Here is a 24,284-nt window from a genome sequence, read left to right as displayed (position 1 = left end):
TTCAGATGTTCTACATAATGATTTAACATTTGCATACAATATGAAATGATCATCTGGATAAGTCTAGTAACCACCTGTCCCAGTACAAAGTTATTACAATATTATTGACCATATTCCTTATGCTGTATATTATCTCCCTGTGACTTATTTACTACATAACTAGAGGTTTGTACCTCCTAATCCCCTTCAACTATTTCGCCCCCCCGACCCTCTTACTTCTGGCAATCACCTGTTCATTCTCTGTGTCTACGAGTCTCTTTTCGTTTTGCTTTTTTTTTTATTTTTTAGATTCTACATATAAGTGAGGTTGTGCAGTATTTTTCTTTCTCTGTCTGACTTATTTCACTTAGCATAATACCTTCTAGATCCATCCATGTTGTAGCAAATGGTAAGATCTCATCTTTATGGCTAATACTTCATTGTGTGTGTGTGTTGGTGTGTATATATATATATACACACACATACCACATCTTCTTTATCCATTTGTCTATCAATAGATAATTAGCTTGCTTCCATATCTTGGCTTTTATAAACAGTACTGCAATGAACACTGGAATACATATATATTTTCAAATTAGTCTTTTTGTTTTCTTTGGGTAAATACACAGAAGTGAAATTGCTGGGTTACATGGCAGTCCTATTTTTAATTTTTTGAGGAACCTCCACATTGTTTTCCACAGCGACTGTACCGATATAAATTCTACCAACAGTGCACAAGGGTTCCCTGTTCTCTGTTTCCTCACCAACCTTTGTTATTTGTTGTCTTTTTGATGATGGCTCTTCCACAGGTGTGAGGTGATATCTCATGGTGGTTTTTATTTGCATTTCCCCGATGATTAGTGATGTTGAGCACATTTTCACGCGTCTGTTGGCAATCTGTATGTCTTCCTTGGAAAAACGTCTATTCAGGTCCTATGCCCATTTTTAATCCTGTTGTTTGTTTGTTTTTGATGTTGGGTTGTATGCATTCTTTGTATATTTTGGATATTAACCTCTTATTAGACATTTCATTTGGAAATATCTTCTCGCATTCAGTATGCTGCCTTTTCATTTTATTGATAGTTTCATTCACTGTGCAAAAGATTTTTAGTTTGATGTCCTCCCATTCACTTATTTTTGGCTTTGTTTCCCTTGCCTGAGGACACGTATCCAAAAAATACTTCTAAGACCGATGTCAAAGAGCATACTGCCTAGGTTTTCTTCTAAGAGTTTTAAGGTTTCAGGTTTTACATTTAAGTCTTTATTCCATTAAGTTGATTTTTGTATTTGGTGTGATAAAGTAGTCCAGTTTGATTCTTTTGCATGTGGCTGTCCAGTTTTCCCAGCACCATTTACTGAAGAGACTGTCTTTTCCCCCAGTGTGTTTTCTTGCCTTCTTTGTCATAGATTAATTGTCCATATAAATGTGGGTTTGTTTCTGGGCTCTGTATTCTGTTCCACTGATCTATGGATCTGTTTTTGTGCCAGTACCATACTGTTTTGATTACTGTAGCTTTGTAGTACAGTCTAAAGTCAAGGAGCATGATACCTCCAGCTTTGTTCTTCTTTCTCAAGATTGTTTTCACTATTCAAAGTCTTTTGTGTTTCCATACACATTTTAGAACTATTTGTTCTAGTTCTGTGGAAAATGCCCTTGGAATTTTGAAAGTGGTTGCATTAAATCTGTAGATTGCCTTGGATATTATGTAATTTTAACAATATTAATTCTTCCATTTGTTTATGTCATCTTCAATTTCTCTCATCAATGTCATAGTTTTCTGAGTACAAGTTTTACCTCGTTGGTTAGACTTATTCCTAGGTATTGTATTCTCTTTGATGTAATTATAAATGGGATTGTTTTCTTAATTTCTCTTTCTGAGAGTTTGTTATTAGTGTATAGATACGCAACAGATTTCTGTATATTAATTTTGTATCCTGCAACTTTACTGAATTCATTGATGAATTCTAATAGCTTTTTGGTGTTATCTTTAGGATTTTCTCTACATAGTATCATGTCATCTGCAAATAGTGATAGTTTTACTTCCTTCTTTCCAATCTGAATTCCCTTCATTTCTTTTTCTTGTATGATTACTGTGGTTAGGATTGCCAATACTATGTTGAATAAAAGTGGCAAGAGTGGGCATCCTTGTCTTGTTCTTGATCTTAGAGGAAATGCTTTCAGCTTTCCACTATTGAATATGATGTTGGTTGTAGGTTTGTCATATATGGCCTTTATTATGTTCCCTCTATACCCACTTTGTTGAGAGATTTTATCACAAATGAATGTTGAAGTTTGTCAAAGCTTTTTCCACATCTATTGAGTTGATCTTATAATTTTCATTCTTCAATTTGTTAATGTGGTGTATCACACTGATTTGCAGCATTGACATTCTTGCAGCCCAGAGATAAATCCCACTTGATCATGGTGTATGATCCTTCCAGTGTGTTACTGAATTCGGTTTGCTAACATTTTGTTGAGGACTTTTGCATCTATGTTCATCAGTGGTATTGGCACGTAATTTTCTGTGATGTCTTTGTCTGGTTTCAGTATCAGGGTGATGCTGGCCTCATAGAATGAGTTTGGAAGTATTCCTTCCTCTTCAGTTTTTTGGAGTAGTTTGAGAAGGACAGATGTTAACTCTTCTTTAAATGTTTGGTAGAATTTCCTGTGAAGCAGTCTAGTCCTGAACTTTTACTTGTTGGGAGTTTTTGATTACTGATTCAATTTCATTACTGGTAATTGGTCTGTTCATATTTTCTATTTCTTCCAGGTTCAGTCTTGGGAGATTGTATGTTTCTAGGAATTTATCCATTTCTTCTAGGTTGTCCACTTTATTGGTGTGTAATTGTTCATAAGAATCTCTTATGATCCTTTAATTTCTGTGGTGTTGGTTGTAACTTCTCTTTCATTTCTGATTTTATTGATTTGGCCCCTCGTTTTTTCTTGATGAGTCTGGCAAAAAGTTTATCAATTTTGTTTATCTTTTCAAAGAACCAGTTCTTAGTTTCATTGATATTAGTCTCTATTTATTTCTGCTCTGATCTGTATTATTTCTTTCCTTCTACTAACTTTAGGTTTTGTTTGTTCTTCTTTTTCTAGTTCCTTTAGGTGTAATGTTAGGTTGTTTATTTTGAGATTTTTCTTATTTCCTGAGGTAGGCTTGTATCACTATCAGCTTCCCTCTTAGAACTGCTTCTGCTGAATCCCACTGATTTTGGGTCATTGTCTTTCCATTTTTATTGTCTCCACGTATTTTTTTTATTTCCTCTTTGATTTATTCAGTGACCCATGTTTAGCAGCATATTATTTAACCTCCAAATGTTTGTGCTTTTTGTAGTTTTTTTTTTTCTTGCAGTTGATTTCTAGTCTCATAGCACTGTGGTTGGAAAAGATGCTTGATATGATTTCAATCTTCTTAAATTTATTGAGACTTGTTTTGTGGCCTAGCATGAAATCTATCCTGGAGAATGTACCATGAGCACTTCAAAAGAATGTGCATTCTGCTGCTTTTGGATGGACTGTTTTATATATATATATATATATATATATATATATATATATATATATATGTTCATTAAGCCATTTGGTCTAATGTGTCGTTTAAGGCCAGTGTTTCCTTACTGATTTTCTGTCTGGATGATCTGTCCATTGATGGAAGTGGTATGTTAAAAACCTCTACTATTATTGTGTTATTGTCAATTTCTCCCTTTACGTTTATTGATATTTGTTTTATGTACTTAGGTAATCCTATGTTGGGTGCACATATATTTACAATTGTTATATTCTTATTGGATTGATTGCTTTATAACTATGTAATGTCCTTTGTCTCTTGGAACAGTCTTTGTTTTAAAGTCTATTTTTTTAAATAAATAAATTTATTTATTTATTTATTTATTTATTTATTTTTGGCTGAGTTGGGTCTTTGTTGCTGCACACGGCCTTTCTCTAGTTGCGGCGAGCAGGGGCTACTCTTTGTTGCTGCGCACAGCCTTTCTCTAGTTGCAGCAAGCAGGGGCTACTCTTTGTTGCAGTGTGCAGGCTTCTCATTGCGGTGGCTTCTTTTGTTTCAGAGCACAGGCTCTAGGCGTGCGGGCTTCAGTAGTTGTGGCTCGTGGGCTCTAGAGCGCAGGCTCAGTAGTTGTGGCATATGGGCTTAGTTGCTCCGCAGAATGTGGGATCTTCCTGGATCAGGGCTTGAACCTGTGTCCCCTGCATTGGCAGGCAGATTCTTAACAACTGTGCCACCAGGGAAGCCCTTAAAGTCTATTTTTGTCTGATTTAAATATTGCTACCCCAGCTTTCTTTTTGCTTTCATTTGCCTGGAATACCCTCTTCCATCCCTTCACTCTCAGTCTGTCTGCTTCTTTAAATCTGAAGTAAGTTTCTTGTAAGTAGCATATACACGGGGCTTGGGTTTTTTTTTATCCATTCAGCCATTCCATGTCTTTTAATTGAAGCATTTAGTCCATTTACATTTAAAGAAATTATTGATAGGAATGTACTTATAACCATTTTGTCCACTGTTTTCTGGTTGTTGTGTAGTCTTTTATTGTTGTTTTTGTTGTTCCTTTCTTTTTTTGCTCTCTTCCCTTATGATTTGATGACTACCTTTAGTGTTATGTTTGGATTGTTTTCTCTTTTGTGTGTGTATCTATTATAGGTATTTGTTTTGTGGTTACCATGAGGTTCATATATAACAACACATATATTTTATGTTGATGATCTCTTAAGTTCAAACACATTCTAATAACCCTGCATTTTTACTTCACTACCCACCACTGCCATGTTTAATATTTTTGACATCATATTTTACATCTTTTTGTTCTGTATATCCCTTAACTACTTATTGTGGATATAGATGATTTTACTACTTTTGTCTTTTAACCTTCCTACTAGCTTTATAAGTGGTTGATCTCCTATCTTTACAGTATGTTTCCCTTTACCAATGAGATCTTTCCTTTTATAATTTTCATATTTCTAGTTGTGGTCTTTTCTCTTCTGCTCAGAGAAGTCCCTTTAACATTTCTTGTAAAGGTGGTTTAGTGATGCTGAATTCTTTTAGCTTTTGCTTGTCTATAAACCTCTATCTCTCTTTCAAATCTGAACAATAGCCTTGTCAAGTTGAATATTCTTGGTGGTAGGTTTTTCCCCATCATCACTTCAAATATATTGTGCCAATCCCTTCTGGCTTGCAAAGTTTCTGCTGAAAAGTCAGCCGATAGTATTATGAGAGTTTCCTGGTATACTACTAGTTGATTTTCTCCTGCTGCTTTTAAGATTCTTTGTTTGTCTTTAATTTTTTCCATTTAAATTATAATGTGTCTTAATGTGAACATCTTCGGATTCATCTTGTTTTGAGGCTCTCTGTGCTTCCTGAAACTGGATGTCAGTTTCCTTTCCCAGGTTAGGGAAGCTTTAAGCTATTATTACTTCAAATAAGTTCTCTGCCTCTTTCTCTCTCTCATCACCTTTTGGGACCCCTATAATGTGGATGTTAGTATGCTTGATGTTGTCCCAGAGGTCTCTTAAACTATCCTCATTTTTTTAAATTCCTTTTTTTCTTTTTTTTCCATTGAGCTTGGGTGATTTTTCACTACTCTGTCTTCCAGTTTGCTGATCATTTCCTCTGTATCACCTAATCTACTGTTGATTCTTCCTAGTGTATTTTTTATTTCAGTTATTGTATTCTTAAGCTCTGTTTGGTTCATCTTTATATTTCCTAACCCTTTGTTAAACTTCTCACTGTGTTCATCCATTCTTCCTCTGAGTTCATTGAGCATCTCTATGATCATTACCTTGAACTGTTTATTGGGTAGATTTCTTATCTTCACTTATTTAGTTTTTTCTGAGGTTTTGTCTTGTGCCTTCGTTTGGAACATATTCCTCTGTCTCCTCATTTTGCCTAATTCTCTGTATTTATTTCTATGTATTAGGTAGTTCGGTTATGTTTCCCAAACTTGAAAACATGGACTTACATAGAAGATGTCCTGTGGAGCCAAGCAGCACATTCCCCTCTGGTCACCAGAGCTATATACTCTAAAAGTGGCCCCTGTGTGGGCTGTGTGGGCTCTTCTGTGTGGCAGGGCCAACTACTGTGGTCATGCTGTTAGGCAGGGCTGGCCTCTGGCCCTGTTGGCTGCCAGGCCCTGCCTTGTGTGGTGGCTGCCAGACCACTGGTTGGCTGGTAAGCCCCTGGTGCTAATAGACCAGAGGGAGGACTCCTAAATGGCGCTTGACAGCATCAGTGTCTTCTGTGGTAGAATGAGCTTCCAAAATGGCTGCCTCCAATGTCTATGTCCCCAGAGGGAGTCCCAGCTGCCTCCTGCATCGCCAGGAGGCTCTCCAAGATCAGCAAGTGGGTCTGACTCAGGCTCCTCTCAAACTGCTGCCTCTGCGCTGGGACTCAGAGCATGTGAGATTTTGTGCATGCCCTTTAAGAGCAGAGTCTCTGTTTTCTACAGCCCTCTAGCTTTCCCATATGCAAGCTCTACTTGCCTTCAAAGCCAGATGTTCTGGGGGCTCGTCTTCCTGGTGCAGAACCCCTGGGCTGGGGAGCCCAATGGTGGGTTCGGACCCTTCACTCCTTGGAAAGAACCTCTGCAATTGTGATTATCCTCCCACTTTATGGGTCACCTACCCAGGGGTGTGGGTCTTGACTCTACCACATCTCTATCCCTCCTACCCTTCTCCTTGAGGTTCCTTCTTTACATCTTTAGTTGTGGGAAATCCTTTCTGATCATCTTTAGGTTGTTCTCATAGATACTTGTTCTGTAAATAGTTGTAATTTTGCAGGGAGGAAGTGAGCTCAGGCCTTCCTACTCTGCCATCTTGGCCACATCTCTTCATGAAATGTATTTCTTAAATAATAAGACTTGAAAGTCAAAATTACTCCTTAATCCACAGGCTGCAGAATGAATGCTATGTTAGCAGGCATGAAAACAAAATTAATCTCATTGTACATCTCCATCTGAGCTCCTTCATGACCAGGTTCATTGTCAATAAGCAGTAATATTTTGAATGGAATCTTCTTTTTCTGAGCAGTAGGTCTCAACAGTGGGCTTAAAATATTAACTAAACCATTGTAGGAAAGAGATGTGCTGTCATACAAACTCTGTTGTTGCATTTATAGAGCACAGGCAGAGTAGCTTGGGCATAATTCTTAAGGACCCTAGAATTTTCAGAATAGTGAATGAGCACTGGCTTCAACTTAAAGTCACCAGCTGCATTAGCCCCTAACATGAGAGTCAGCCTGTTCTTTGAAGCTTTGAAGCCAGGAATTCACTTCTTCTCTATAGCTAGGAAAGTCCTAGATAGCATCTTCTTGCAATATAAGGCCATTTCATCTATACTGAAAATCTGCTGCGTAGTGTAGCCACCTTCATTATTTTAGCTAGAACTTCTGGATATCTTGCTGCTTCTGCATTAGCACTTTCTATTTCACCTTGCACTTTTATGTTATGGAGATAGCTTCTTTCCCTAAACCTCATGAACCAACATCTGCTGGATTGAAACTTTTCTTCTGCAGCTTTCTTACCTCTCTCAACCTTCATAAAAATAAAGAGAGTTAGGGCCTTGCTCTGGAAGAGGCTTTGGCTTATGGAAATGTTATGGCTGGTTTGATCTTCTATCTAGATCACTCAAACTCTCTCCATATCCGCAATAGGGCTGTTTCACTTTCTTAGCACTCATGTGTTCACTGAAGTAGCACTTTTAATTTCCTTCAAGAACTTTTCCTTTGCATTTACAAGTTGACTAACTATTTAGTGCAAGAGGCTTAACTTTTGGCCTATCTCAGCTTTTGACAAGCCTTCCTCACTAAGTTTAATCCTTTCTAGCTTCCAATTTAAAGGGAGAGGTGTGCAACTCTTCCTTTCACTTGAACTCTTAGAGGCTGTTGTAGGGTTATTAATTGGCCTAATTTCAATAATGTTGTGTCTCAGGGGATAGGGAAACCTGAGGAGAGGGAGAGAGTTGGAAGTACCACCAGTTGGTGGAGCAGTCAGGACACACACACATCAATTAAGTCTGCTGTTTTATGTGAGTGAGGTCCATGGTGCCCCAAAACAATTACAATAGTAACATCAAAGATCAGTGACCACAGATCACCATAACAAATATAACAATAATGAAAAAGCCTGAAACATTCTGAGAATTACCAAAATGTGACACAGAGACACAAAGTGAGCAAATACTGTTGGAAAAATTGTGCCAACAGACTTGCTCAATGCAGGGTTGTCACACCTTCAATTTGTAAAAAAAAAAAAAAAAGAAAAAAGAAAAAACACACACACACAGTATCTGCAAAGCTCAGTAAAGTGAAGTGCAATAAGACATGGTATACTTATACATAGCATATCATTCCATTTATGTGACACTCTAGGTTAGGTATAACTATAGAAATAAAATTCTGATCAGTGTTTGCCAAGGGTTAGGTAGCCAGGGGAAGGGCTGATTACAAAGTAGCAGCATGAGGGAATTTGGGGGAGGTGATAAGACTATTTTTTATCTTGATTGTGCTGTTGGCTGTTGATTACATGACTCTGAATTTGTCAAAACTCACCAAAAAGATTGAATTTTACCAAAGGTAAATTTAAAAAGTGAATAAAATGATACAATGTTATATGAATGTATAGAATATTAAATTCTATTATACTACTGCAAGCATATAAAAACTGAGTAAGTCTATAGAAGACTAAAAGGTAGCTTGGAAAAATGAAACACCGATGTGAATAAGAAATAATTCAATGGTCAACTCTTCTCTTGAACTTTTGTTATATTTTGAAATTATCTTGCAATACAGTTAAGTTTCAAAACTTCATTAAAAAGAAAGAATATAAGAAACAATTTTAATTTTTCTAAAAATTTTGACTAAATATTGAGATTTTGTTTATGTTAAAAAAGCAAAATACATGTTTAATCAGCTTCTTAAATAGATTATTAGTCTAAACATAATCACTGAAACAAAACGCTGTTTCAAATTCTTTAGTAAATCCCCCCAAAACTTTACTAAAGGTGTTTTAAATAGTTTTGCAAAGTGAGAAGGCAATAAGGCACTTATCTTGGCTTTAGAGAGAAAAATCCCCAAAGAAGCCTAAACATGTTAGAGTTGGAAAAGGTAGTTTAATTCAAATACGTGTTACATTTGAAGTTCTCGCAGGATATCTATGTGTATCTGTTCAGTAATAATTATAACTCCGTCATAAGTATTATAAAGGAACACAAACAGGTGCATGTAGAATCTCAGATATGAAGAGTTTAACTCTCTCTGAGGCCTAATGAAGGAGGGTACATGTGAATTGAGTCTTAGAAAATGAAGAGGAGTTGGCTGGGTAAAGTAGGGGACAGCATTCCAAGTAGAAGCAACAGTACATGGAAAAGCATGATGGCGTGAGAGATCATGATGTGTTCCACACACTGTAATATTCAACTGGATATTTAATCCAGAGGGTAGGAGAGAATTCAAGCTTGGAAATACAAACAGAAAAATTTAAGTGATTCATTTATCAACATAAAAAATATCATTCAAAGGAGATTTCACCAATAAGATGGTCTTCCACATGGACCCCTAGTAAAGTATTAAAGCAAAATCTGCATATACTTCAACTTACTATAGCACATCTTAGAATTTTGATAAAGGAATACAGGGAAGAAAAGGTAGAGTACCTTAAGGTGTCTTGCAACTTCTGGATTAAACAGAGGTGTTTTGATGTAATGAAAAAAGAGTGTTGCAATCCTTTTTCTGAGTCCTTCAAGGTTCTCATGTTTGACTCCTCTCATCGTAAGGTCAACCTCCCTGTCAATCAATTCTAGAATTTCCTGAGTCAGTTTACATTCATGTTCCTGTGTAAAACACAACCATATTCAGTACAGAATTTTAAAAATCACTAATTAGTTTTTAAAATTATCACCCAAACAAACTGAAAACTAGATTCCAAAAGTAACGAAACATTGCTGACATAAGCATAAATTGGTGCCACTAATTTAGAAAAAATTTTGACATTATCTAGTAGAACTTAAGATATGCATAATCTACAACCCAGCAATTCTACTTTAAGTGCTTTAAAAAATGTGTACAGAGTCATCGTTCACACCAGCTCAAAATTAGAAACAACTAAATATCCATAAATAAATTGATTACATAAATAATGATGGCTTATTCATACAGTAGAGTATGATCTGATATATGGACATGAATTAGCTAGAGCTATATACAGTAACAAGTTTAAATCTTACAAATTAATGTTGAGCAAATGAAGCAAGGCACAAAATAATACATACAGTCTTATTCCATTTAAATAAAATCCAAAAATAAACAACACTAGACCGTATTATTTAGAGATGTGTACAGAGGTGGTAACTATGAAGAAAAATCAAGGAAATGACTACCATGAAAGTCTGTATGGTAATTACTTTTAGAGGACGAGAGGGTGAATTGCAAATATGAAGAGAAAGGGGGACGTTGGCAATGTCCTGTTTTGGGGCCAGAGGGCAGTAACAAGATTGGTGGTTTTATATTTGCTCAACTATACACGTATATTTTATGCATTTTTTTCTGCATGTTTATATAATTCACAATAATCTTTAACAAAGTAATAGAAATGATGGTGATTGAATAAGAAAGCCCAAGTAAGAGTGAAGTGATTAAAGTAGAAGGATTTAGAAGTAATAAAATAGAAGTAAGTTGCTCCGACTGCCCAAGAGGGACTACAAAAACCATAGTTTGAATGAAGGAGTCAGAGGGTAACGTCAGTAACTATAAAATAATGCTCTTCTCTTCTTTTTAATATGTACTTGGTATGGCTAATACAAGAGTCTGCATCAGTGGTCTTTGACCCTGAGGGCACATTAGAATGACCTGGGGAAGATTTTAAAAGATTTTAACAGTGCCCTCACACTTGAGAATCTGATTTAACTGCTCTGAAATGGGGCCTAGATATCACTCCTATTCATTTATTCTCATACTCTCTCTCCCTTTCTCTGTGTATCTCTTTCTCTCTTTCAAGCTCTCCAGATGATTCTAACATACACCCAGGTTCAAAATTCACTGGTCTATATTAGCAACTGTCATCAAAATAATACTTATTATTTATTGAGGGCTCCCTATTTGTAAGCATTGAGACACATAAATTATATATTTTATTTATATTCTATATACATACATATGCATAAATATATACACACATATATATGTGTATCTTCAAGGCAACTAATTTTACAGATGATGAAACTGATTTTCAGAAATATTAAATAACTAATCTAAGGTTGTGTAGCCACAATAAACACAGCCAGAAATCGAGTCATGCTTAAAAGCCTTAATCCTCCATCAAATATTGTTAAATAAATGTATATGTGGATATATTAGGTTAAACATATTAAGACATGCGCAACTTATCTTTTATGAGTCCATCCTTTGGCTTTTTTAATTAACCAGCTAATGGTCCTAATTACGTCAGGTAAGAATATTTCTACTGTACTCCCTACCTGTACTCTCGTTTCTGCCAATTTGGTCTTTCTATTGCCCTCTACAGATACCATGCTTATTTCCCACCTCTGGACCTATGGCTTCGCCCTCTCTTCCTATCTCTAGCTTCAAAGGCATAGTCACTTGACAAACATCTCTGAAAAGGCTGTCCAGAAAAAAGGCAGTCAATGCCTAATTGAGTCCATGCCTCAGCTTTCAAGATGGGCAGAAATGTGAGAGACCTATGGGGACTTACCTTCCAACAAGAACCATTTACTCAACTACTTAAAGTGCCTTAAATCAATAACTGATGAGGAAAAGGAGATAAAAATACTTATACTAATGCTGCTTTAAAATTGCTAAAAAATAAAATTTTCATTAAAAAGTGTCAAAATATATAAACAATAATTGCTGTTTTATTGAACTGAGTTGAGTACTAATCTCATGCTATATATATCTGCATTCATTGCAAAGTTAAGGATACATTTACATTTAGAATATTCATTGTGTTATATTTACTTTTGTATGTGTCATAATATATAGTTTGAGAACTTGCAGATAAATGTTAATGCATAAACCATATCCTCCAATTATACCCAAACAATATAGTTGCTGACAAAATAAAATTCATATATATAGACATTTATTATCTTTATAATTACTTAATACAAACCATCTTGTTTATTTTAGTATTCAATTTTTTTATTGATAGTGGTAGTGATACCCAAAAACTAAGAGAAAGTAACGTACCTTCACAGTATGTTTAAGTGTTAAGAGCACATCTAGTCTCTCATCTTGAGAGATATTTTTCAGCATAATGCAGTTATAGATGTTTTGCAGCTCTCTGGCTCTGATGGTGAATTGTGTATCCATCTCAATTATTTTTCCATCAAATGTTCTCCATATCTTTGGAGCTGAACACTTAAAAATAATATGTTTATAATTATCAGTTAATTAAAGTTTCAAAAATAATTTTGTTCCTTCTACTATAAGTTAACCTTATTATTATGTGCTTTATGGAATAAAACTATCACTAAAACTTAAGAAAATTATTTGAAGAATTTGTAGACCATGGGAAAGTAAAACAATTTAGGAAAAAAAATATGAGAGAGCTTTAGTCTGCAGAAGTACAAACACTTCCTCAGGATTCAGAATTTGCTACTAATTTGTACTAACTAGTATGATGGTTAGCTTGATGGATTTATGAAATAACCCCTGGGGAAAAAAGCATGCTATTTAGAATGCTAAAAAAATTATCTACTTGGTTCAATTATATTGAGTTGTATGAATGTGTCTTGATCATGCCTTGCCAATTGAGAACAACCCTTATGGAACAATGATTACAATCCTCAAGGTGTTAGACCTACAGATATAGCAATATGAGACTCAGTTACAGTTCTGTTTCCTATAAAAATAAATCTATAACAAGTTCACAGTTCTTCACAAAGCAGATGTCCATAGGGAAACAGCTGTATTTAGCTATTTTAGCAGTGCTATGGCCCCTGCCTCCCTGACAATGGCTAAGATTCTCACTTCCTATTTCCAAATCTGGCTTGATGCCTCCCAACATAGCCTGTCTCCTGAACTGAGGGTCAAAGATGGAGCTAACTTGCCCTGAAGCTCATGTGAGGAGTCCCAGGCTAAGAATTCAGAGACAGGAAATGGAGTGAGTCCTCCACTGATTCAGGACCACAACAAAATATTTAAAGACTATGTTTGCCAGTGCTTTTGTTGCCTCCTACCCAAACTATTGAGACTTTAAGAGAAGATTCATTGACCTAGAAAGAGCACAGTGAAAATTCACTGACTCTTCTACTTTTAAGGTATAAAGCTGCTCAGTTTCTTTCCCTGATTATAATCTATCAAAAAGGAGGCTATGTTGATCACAATTTCTAACTGTCCAAATGCTGTATTTTTTGTAGCCTGATTGGTAATTGCTTTGGAGACCTGTAGTCCAATTTATGCCATACTTGCAAGCATTTAAATCTTAGATTTGATATAATTTAAAGTTTAAATAGAAGCCCATGTATCAGAATAAATCATCAGGAATGTAGAATAGCCAAATAGAGAAACCATTTAAGGCTGTATTTAGTATGACAGTAGTATGAATTTTTAGTTACAGCCTCAATTTACCTTTAATTTTTTTTTACATTTCATATTAGCTAAATTACATTGAAAACTACAAAGCTACAATTTAACAACTATATTTGATATGTTTTCAAAGTAATGGCATCATTTTCTGACCAAAGGTAAAATGAATGTTGTGCAGAGCTAGGAATCTTTATCAGAAACTTTAGATCCTCAGTTCTAGTTTTAATCTAGCAAATGAGAAGCTGCAGCCCTATAATTAGTTTCCATTTTTAAGGCATAAATCTAATATTAAATAATATAGAGTTAATTAGCAGATTGATAAAATTAATAAAATTTATTAAGGATTATAAAAGGGAAATAGCTCAATAAGAAAATATTTTATGATTTAATTATTATCACTTAGAAATTTTAAAAATATATTGTTTTAAATGGATACAGCCTTGTTTGGGGTAGGCCTCAGAGTGTTACTGAAATCTAATGTTTGCTGCAAAGCTCTTTTTAAAACCTTTAAGGAATAAGCAATCTTAGGCTAAGTTTCATATAGCAATATTCTAAAGTCTAAAGCCTTAATCTTTGCACACAGTTTTCCTCAGGGTGGCTCTATTAAATGTAATTTCCCTTCTTCCAGTAAACTGAACAATACCTTTAGCTCTTCAGGCTGATAAGTTATTTCATTTGTAATAATCCAAGTACAATAACCTTTTAATGAAATGCTTAGTTCATCTACTTTATTGTGGTTTTTTTCAGCTGTTGTATTGATTTAACTCTACCTTCCCTCCAAGATTTTAGCCCCATCTAAGATACTGTGATATAGTAATACCTTGGATTTTTTCCAAATATATTTAACATCCAAATCGTTTCTACCCTTCAATTTTTAACTTAAATCCTAACTTTTCTACAAAGATTCCTAACTACTATGGTTTGAAACCACTGAAATCACTATTATCTGTCCTATTGTACTTGTAAAGACACACACACACACACACACACAGTATGCAGTGGGGCAATGCAATTTGGATCCAAATTGTTCTATAATTATAACTCTATTTCTCCTTACAGATTATAAGAAATAAATTTCTTATGTAGTTTTACATATTTCACAGGGCCTACAGTATTCATTCATTCATTCAATAAATATTTATTTTGTTTACTATAAATTGGTCAGTGTACTAGGTAGCAAGTAGATAAATTCTAATTTCATGAACTCTTAAATCTAAGAGCATAGAAAGATTAATAAATAATTAAAATAAAAGTTGATTATGCTTGATGATGCAGGTAAACAGGTAACTACAGTTTGATATGAAGCACTTAACTGGTGAAAAGAAAATAATATCTAAGCTAAAACCTGAAGAATAACTAGGAGTTAGCCAGATTAAAGGGAACTGAGTGATACAGTCAAAGATTCCTAGATTTGAAGTTTGAGTTCCCTAGTGTAAGCACTGAAATGACATTAAAAAAATCTGCTTGGCAAAGTTGTTTTTATATTTGGATTTATTTCTGCCAACACTGATAACCTGGTCTTCAAGTCTAAGCTTCTTTGATTGCAGGTCTTAAGGTATCTTTTTTATTCTGATGCAGGAAAATGTCAACTTTGCTTATTTCTCTTTCTATGCCTTATTTTCTTTGAATGCTGTGGCTGTAATAAGAAATGTACAACAATCATGTTCTTAAATTGCTTCAGAAAACAGGAGCATAATAAATTCCACTTAGCTGCCAACAAATGAAACAGTATAGACTCTGGAGGAGAGGAACAGAAAAACAGCAGGAAGGCACATTTTGAGGAAGGGAAGGTGGAGAGGTAACAAAAACCTTGAGAGCAGCAAGCTTCCACAAAAGAGAAGAAATGGCTGCACTGTGAGAGGCGGTCTTTTCTTTCTCCTAAATTAATACTCTAGACCCTCAGGGCACAAATTAAGAATAACACTAACCCCCCAGAGCTACTGGGTAGTGATCAACTTTTCTTTTACACAGCGAAGTGGTTTTGTCCATCCATAGAGGACACCCCTGTGGACTGTGGCGCTCAGAGAGAGGCAAGAGCTGGTTGCATTTTTCTATCTCATTACCTGTTGGCCACCTGAGTAAGGAGAAAAAAAATTAAATGACACAGCTAAAGTAGATTGCAGTTTTTTAGCTTGTGATTGTGAGAAGTGGTGTGTAAATCAAAGAGAATCAAAGAAATAAATGGCCTTGACTCTAGGGAAAACCTCTTGCAGAAATTCAAATTGTCTCTTTACACAGTTTGGGTAAGCAGTACCCAAGATATATTAGAAATTGGCTGATGATTTTTCATTCAAATTTCTTGACCTGAATTTCTTCACCTCTGTCAATTTATGAGTTTTTAACATTTGACAACCTGTGGATGTCAATGTTTGATGTGATAAAATTACAAATTATTTAACTAATGCTTCAAAAATCTTTACATTAAACTTTTTATGGAGAATGAAGGCTTAGTATAGAATCCCTAATAACTGATTAGTTCAGTGCTTTTATTGGACTAATTTAAAATAGTAATCATTCATTACTCAGAGAAATTCTGTGTCCAGGATAAGAAGATAAAAAACAGAGCTTCCCTGGTGGCGCAATGGTTGAGAATCTGCCTGCCAATGCAGGGGATGCGGGTTCGAGCCCTGGTCTGGGAAGATCCCACATGCCGTGGAGCAACTAGGCCCGTGAGCCACAACTACTGAGCCTGCGCATCTGGAGCCTGTGCTCCGCAACAAGAGAGGCCACGATAGTGAGAGGCCCGCGCATCGCGATGAAGAGTGGCCCCCGCTTGCCACAACTAGAGAAAGCCCTCGCACAGAAACGAAGACCCAACACAGCCAAAAATAAATAATAAATAAATAATAAATAAATTTTTTAAAAAAAGAAGATAAAAAATAAAATATTAGTTCAATACACTACATAATACTTAGACACATTGAAGTTAAACTGAAACCAAACCATAAAATTTTATTTTCCAGAGTTATTTCCATATTATGGGAAAGTAAATATTCTCTTTACATATCTATATGTTATGGTGCTAAATGTGGATCTTAAAATCCGCATCATGGCCCTGGTTGTTAGGGTTAACACTTGAAAAAACTCTGACCTTATCTAGCCTCAGGGATTACTTATAAGCTGTTTTTTCTTAGCAATCAAAAAAACTGTAGAATAAGTTACTTCAAGTTTCATGAAATCAACGCTGACTCCTCCTGAATATTTATTGGAGACAATGCTAGGCATGGGTAGGGTGGGACAGACAGGCATAAAACGGAATAGAACTGGTATAAGTATTTACAACAAAAGACTATAAAATCTACCTTAATTGTTTTCTATGATGTTTATTATGGCATCATATACAAAAAAGTGATTTAAATGACTTTGTATTAGAATAACAAAGTTTTCACAATTTACTATAACAGGTTAAAAGCAGGTCAAAAGTCACCGTTGGTCAATATTTTTAAAGAATGGACTAATTAGGCTACGTAATGGACTGGGGATTGACCTCAATTGCAGTTGTTCCATTCCGTGGTTGTGTTTGTCTTGCCCTGTATAACACTTTGGTCAAAACTGAGGTAAAATTCTCTTGTATCAGCTAAAATGTCCATTTCCTCTAAGTCTTAGCCTGGGGATTGGTGAGATTAACTGGTTTATCAGCTGGGGTGACCACAGGTTCAGAACCCCAATTCTAAAACCTATGACCCACAAAAAGCCTTTCCCTTGATTTCTACAAGTTCTTGTGGCTAACTTTTCCATCCTTCCTGCCATCTTCTGATCTCGCATCTTTGTGTGCTGCCCTGAATCAGTCATTAAGGCCCAGTCATTTCTCTTGCTCCTTTTCCTCTTATGAAAAAAAAAAATCATCTTGCACTTAATATTTCAATTATTAGTGATATAATTAATGAAGTTACAAGAAGCCACATTGTGTCCCACTGCCTTCTAACTGTGTCCTCCCTCTACTCTCTCTCCTGGCAACACTCGAAAACCTCCATTTTCCTGGGATAGAGCAATTCTTCCCATACTCAGGATCCTTTAGGGTCTCAGATTCTACCCCAAAACTTATCAAAGTATTTACCGAAAAAAAAAAAATCTTCCTTCCTCACAGGAATTCTCATGAACAAAATCTCCCCATCTCATCTTTTTTTGGTGAAATGTAAAGAACTTCTTAGAAAGTTATACTTCATGACAGAGAGTAATCATCATCAACCGACTCCAGAGGCGCTTTTATATGTTGGGACTTGATCTACCTTTGGATTCCCTATAATTCAAAACATGTTTAGGGACAATGCTAGACATGAAGCTGGAGGTTGGGGGGTGGGGTGAGGGGTGTGCAGGCATAATGAAGAATAGACATTGTATAAGTATTTACAACAAGACTTTAAAATTGCTTATAGGAAACAAAGCAGCAGATGAAGCACAAGCAGGAAATCCTGTACAAGGTTCAGCCTTAAATAAGGAAGGTAAGTACCACCCATCCTCCCTGTCCATCGGCACCTGAGAGGCCGCCAGCTCCTTCTTGTGCCCTGGGTCCATGCTGTCCTCTTAAGGTTAACAATCAGACACATAAGGAACACAGTGCGCAGTGATGAAGCTGGATTCAACATAGAGCAACTTGCTAAAGGAATAAGTTTAGTTCAAAATATGACTCAGTAGAAGTATGAATATTATGGCTTCCATACAGTAGAACTCAGCTATTCTAGAATGAAGATATTCAAGAATTTGAAATGATAGTATCTACATTGCATATTTTCTCATAGTACCTGAAATATAAAATTACAAACCACTGGGGCTTCCCTGGTGGGGCAGTGGTTAAGAATCCGCCTGCCAATGCAGGGGATACGGGTTCGAGCCCTGGTCCGGGAAGATCCAAAATGCCACGGAGCAGCGCAGCCCGTGCGCCACGACTACTGAGCCTGCACGTCACACTACTGAAGCCTGTGCTCCTCAACAAGAGAAGCCACTGCAATGAGAAGCCCGCGCACCACAACGGAGAGTAGCCCCAGCTCGCCGACCGCGCGCAGCAACAAAGACCCAATGCAACCAAAAATAAATAAATAATTAAAAAAAAATTACAAACCATTATTTCTTTCCCTTTTTTTTTCTCCCTACCTTCCTACACAAGCACTTATTGATACTCTGTGATGAGCAGTGAGCTAGGATATGAGGCTATGGAGATAAAGGATAGCTCTTGCCTTAAGAAACTCAGAATCTAGGAAGGATTCAGACATGTAAACAGATATAATAAAAATTGACCACTATGTACTAAGACAAAAATGAAACAGAGTCTTATGAAGGTATATAGTACAGGCTAAAGTAGGAGGATCAGTGATCCTTTCTGGAGGAAGGGACATCTGAGCTTGTTTTGAAGGGTGACTACCTGGTTACTGAAGAAGGAAGGAAAGGATGTTCCATGTAGAGGCCACAGCAGATGCAAAAGCATTGAGAGCATGCAGTCTTTCTGTGAACGTGCAAGTAATTGAGCGTAGCTGAAACAGTATGGCTGTAGTGTGTGAGCAGAGATGATAAACAACTGTGGGATGGGTCAGGTGTGCTAAGAATCGACTATAAAAGTCCTTGTTCCCTGAGGGCAACAAGGAGGGCCAGGGGCAGAGTTGTGTTGAATGAGGTCCCTATGGCAACAATACGGATGATGGAGGAGGGAATTAAGAAGTGAGACTGGAGGTCGAAAGCCTCATTTGGGGACATAAAGTAATCCAGATGGGAAGGCAATCCAGATCCAATTAAATCAGCGTCAAGCTCACACACACAAGGCAAGACCTGTCTCATGACAGCCTCTCAGAGGACAGGGAAGCAGGAGAGGGGAGCTGCTCCATAACTTCTCAGAAGCTTCCCATCCTCTCCAGTGCCAGCAGGATCACAAGGCATTCCACCAAGACTCAGATTAGCTCTGGTCCAAGTCTTTGTTTACGTGGCGTATTTGGATACACGCAAGGTCATCAAGGTGCACGGCAGAGCCACTTCCCTGCAGGCAGTGGTAGTGAGTTTGGAAAGGAAAAAGTAAAGAACTGAGGAGATTATTAAAGTAATAGAACAGACAGGTTGGTGGCTAAGTGGGACGTCAAGAATAACGCCCGGGTTTCTGTCTGAAGCAACTTAAGTAGATGATGAAACATTCACAGAAGATACGTTATGTGAGTGTTACAGAAGAGGATCAGTTTGGAGGTGAGGGGTCAAGGAAAGGTAAGATGATATGACTCAGGGGTTGACATGTCAACTTGAGGTGTACTCTGGGGACATCCAAAGAGCAATGATAGTAGTCAATTCAGGATGTGATCTGGAAGCTCCTAGGAGAGGTCTGGCCTGGAACTGCAGGGAGTTCCAGGATGCAGGCAGTAGTTAAAACCACAAGAAAAATTGAGATCAAACAGGAGAGCGTATAAGTAAGATGAGTGGGGGGCATTTATAGTATCAAAAAATATGGTTTTTAAGAACAAATGTTCTCAAATAACAAGAATCATACAACCAGAATCACTACAGGAGAATATCTTGAAGAACTCCATCCCTTTTCTTCTTGTGGCTGGATTGGCTTTTAATTGTTTGGAAAGATCAAGTTTATAAAAGGAAATTGGACACTATGGAAACAGGCTATTCAATATCAAGCAGGCAGTTTTACCACAAAAGGGTAATTACTTTAGATTTTCCCTTAATTGTATGTTTTCATGGTTTGCAATAATCATATATCCTTTTGGTCAGAAATTTCTAGTCACTTAATGACCTGGTGAGCAAATGCAGAAACACTAGTCTATAGCTATTTCTCCCACGTTGCTTACTATGGGGCACTGCAGATCCAGACATTTTGTGACTTCAATACTCTACATTTTATCAGGGTGTGCAATTCATCTAATTTCTATAGCCAGCCTAGGTCTAAATGAACAGAGTCACAAAGGTGGTGTCTCCATTTTTTCCTTCATAGCTCTTTTGTTAAGAACACATTAATTTCATGTGACTTGTCAATCGTTATTCTAGGCTGCAGTGAAAATCTAAAGCTGTATAAGAAGAAAGAAAAATATATACAAAGTTTAAATAAATATGTCACCAAAATACTAAACAAAATTCACACAAATTCTTACAATGTAAGTCTCTTCTTTAGTTCATTATTCTATATTTTTAAACTCAGGATACATTCATATTTAAATAATTGTTACTTCAATTACCTTATCCAAAAAAGCTTGTATCGATGCTTCCTGGTTAGCCGTATAAGCAATATATCTATGTCTCCCAATGGAAGCAATTATCTGGGTCTCTTTTTCCAGGAGTTCACACAAAGCAGCTTTCCTCTCAGCTCCAGTGAAAGACTGGTTAATGCGTGCAAGTTCTTCTTGCCTCCAGACTAGAGGAATAACATAAAAGACTCTTGAGTTTTTAAAATCCCACATCTTTACAGAGCATTTTTTACTATCATCTCCTGACAAGTGTATTTTATTTTTATAACAATTTAAATAAAATTATACATGAATAGAATCATTCATATTGTACACCTGATATATGAAAAAAATAGGATGAAATGAAAGCTGAGAGACGTAAAGCAATAAAAGTAGAGTCAAACTAACAGAAGTTGTAAGACATCAGTACAGATCATGTCAAATTATGCCTCCAAGTAAGCATGCACACCCCCCAGTATTGGAACAAATATGGCTTGGATTTGTGGCAGCCATGAACGTGTCCTGCTCAGGTCTCCCTCCAAGAGAGTACCCGTAGCTAGGAGTACAGGTGGCTGATAGTACCAGCTACAGCACTTCGGATCTGCCGCCATATTGGAGCAGAGGCCACATTTTCCCCACTAAGCTCCCAGTCAATGAGTAAGAACCATGGGAGAATCAGGGCCTGGCCATGTCTGCCCAACAGTGGTCTCTTCTGTGGTCAATCAGAGCTGACCGTCGGGCCAGCTCAGACTTCCTCAGAACCCTACCTGTTTGAAGATCTCCATCCCTCATCCTCATTCCTTCCCTCTCTCAGCTTTCACAGGTGTCAACCTACATCTCAATCTGAAGACTTTCGTTGCCTTTCCCTGCTCTCTCTTCCCTTTATCTTTCACTTCAAACTCCATCTTGGTGTCTGCTTCCCCCAGTACCCAAATTGACAGTTTTATGTAGAAATGTCGACTTCAATTGTTTTCTTCATTATTAGCACTTTTAGAACGATTTTCCATTTCTTTACAAAACCCTAATTATATCAGCAGATGTTATAAAGTAATTACATTTACACTTTACTCAAACCAATGAATTAAGTTAGAATAATATTTACAATATTTTAAAGTGTTGGTTACTATCAACAAAGACTGTGTTGCACATTACTATATATAAAATAGATAATCAACAAGGACCTACAGTATAGCACAGGGAACTCTACTCAGTACTCTGTAATAACCTATATGGGAAAAGAATCTGAAAAAGAATAGATATACGTATATGTATAACTAAATCACTTTGCTGTACACCTGAAGCTAACACAACATTGTAAATCAACTCTACTCCAATATAAAATAAAAATTAAAAGTAGAATGTGTTGCATGAAATACATCCTAAAACCAAACCATAAAATGCCAAAGAATAGTACTTTTATAAACTCACTTTACCTAAAGATTACACCATATTCTCAAAATTAACCTCAGAAAATACAGAGTACTAGATCCTACCCCAAACTTAAATAAATCAAAATGTCTGGGCTCAGGATATGTTTATTTTAACAAGTGTTCCATTCAATTCTTATACATGTTAAATTTGGGGAAGAAAACTGTTTTATATCCCATATTTCAAAAATGTCAAACTTATTTACATTAAAGGAAAAATAGTGTTGGAAAGAACCTTAGAAATTAAACAGTTCAACACCCCTCCCCATCTAAGACAGCATCCTCTTCCCAGCAGCTTGGACAGGTTTAATTTGCTCACCCTGGTCCTGGTCCTAGCCTGTGAGGCTAAACAGTCAGTCTATTCTTTGCACCACATGGCATCGAAGACAGCTGTCATAGTCTACTTAGGTTTTCTCTTTTCCAGACAAAAACACTTCCCTTTCTTAAATTGCATATTATTTGACATAATTTCATGTCCTATCCAGGCCTAGTTCCTCTTTAATATATGGCATACCAAATTTCTGACAAGATGGAGGTTTATATACAGGCTGTTAACTCCAACTCCTCTCTCCTAAGTTCTTCTAGAAATGATACAGGAAACATGAAATGGGGGAGGAGAGGGAGAGACCGGAAGCAGTACTGGAAATCAGAGAGAGATGTGATCCATGTGGTAGAAATCTTAGGGCAATTTCCGTAAGACACAGTGCAGATTCGAATGGAAGACACTCAAGGAGGCACAAATGTCATCCCCCAAACTGCTGTTGTCTCATCTCAGAAAGTGGACCCTCTAGCAGAAGGTAGTAAACCTTAACTCGGGAATCAGAACTAGAGAAAAGGGTAGGCTATGAATCCATTTGATAGTTTACCTGTTTTAAGAACGTCTTTGAAAAACTTTAAGAAGGAATAAAAAAAGAATGCTTACATTTCAAATCATTGCAGAAAAGAGTTAACAATCATAAATGTTTGTGCAGAAAAAGGCAAAAAAATTAGAAATAAAAAGCATAAAGCAAGATGAGAGAAGCAAAATCAGGCATAATCGTTATATTGAAAAATATGAAATGGTTCGATTTTTTTGACTGAAAATAAAATATTATGGTTTTTTAAAAATTCAATGACATGATGTTTTTGGAAGGCACAAAGTGATGCCAAAGACTAAGGTTAAACATAAAAGGAAGGTAAATATGAACAACAAAAAAGACAGATACAGCAATATTAATATATTGAAAATAGGGGGGAAAACACTCAAAATTCATCCCTTGGGGTAGAAGATAATTTTATGATGAAAGGTATGACTCTCATGAATATTTATACTGAAAATCACATCCCATCAAGCTATAAAAAGCAAAACTTCTATCAGTTATAAACACTACTGTGGTGAGTATATTTTATATTATATAAACATAAATAAAATACAAATGAGTTAATCTATGACAGTCAAGTAAAGAAGAATTAAAAACAAAAAATATCTGACACAGTATGATTAACAAATTTAAATTAATTAATATACATCAAGCTCTGAACACCAAAGTCTGAAAATATATCTTATTTTCAAAGTTCTAGGAAGCATTTATATAAATTTATATAAATTCTAGGAGTAGGAATGGAAGAAAACATAAATCCCCCAAATCAGAAATGTCGAAAACTGCATTTTTTGACACAGTACAATTCAACTACAATTAATAACAAAAGTTTAAAAAAGAAATATATTCCCATCTGCTTGGAAATGTAAGAAATACTATCAAAAATAACATTTTAATCAAATAAGAAGTAAAAGGTATGAGTGTCAACAATTAAGGAAAGAAAAACAAAAGCACTACATATCAAAATGCATAGGATGAAACAAAAATTGCAGTAAGGTCAATATGGGGGAATTTTACATAAGTAAGCCTCAAATTTAAATCAGGCACCTGAAAAGTGTGTATTGGGGCAGGGAGCCGGGCAGAGTTATAAAAATCTGTAATGTATGTGACAGTTAATCACAAGCCTTCTCTGGAAGGTCATGTCTTCTGGGCACACCTCCCATTCTCCATGATTACTGAAAGATAACAGTATGGCTTTGATCCCCTGGGACATACATTTGGACTGTGAACCTGAACTCATTTGAGCCATATTTGTTTTCTGTTCTTCACAGAACACGGAAGCAAAACAAAAGTAGAAACAGTGACCTACTCTTCTTTATT

The 24,284-nt window shown here is 36.2% G+C and overlaps 1 protein-coding gene across 1 annotated transcript in view; it reads right to left on the bottom strand.

The window, feature by feature from the left end:
* IQUB (IQ motif and ubiquitin domain containing) overlaps positions 1-24,284 on the bottom strand; it is a 67,144-nt gene that overhangs the window by 9,826 nt on the left and 33,034 nt on the right. Inside the window, exons 8-10 of the mRNA XM_036862821.1 lie at positions 20,690-20,865; positions 12,192-12,362; positions 9,644-9,820 (exon numbers count right to left, since the gene is read on the bottom strand). Of these exons, the coding sequence (XP_036718716.1) occupies positions 9,644-9,820; positions 12,192-12,362; positions 20,690-20,865 (524 nt within the window). The remainder of the gene's footprint in view (positions 1-9,643; positions 9,821-12,191; positions 12,363-20,689; positions 20,866-24,284) is intronic.

This window comes from Balaenoptera musculus, chromosome 9 (genome assembly GCF_009873245.2).
Source record: "Balaenoptera musculus isolate JJ_BM4_2016_0621 chromosome 9, mBalMus1.pri.v3, whole genome shotgun sequence".
In the NCBI taxonomy this organism is placed as follows: domain Eukaryota; kingdom Metazoa; phylum Chordata; class Mammalia; order Artiodactyla; family Balaenopteridae; genus Balaenoptera; species Balaenoptera musculus.
Note: the sequence above shows the minus strand (reverse complement) of the source record. Positions and strands in the feature narration are given on the sequence as shown.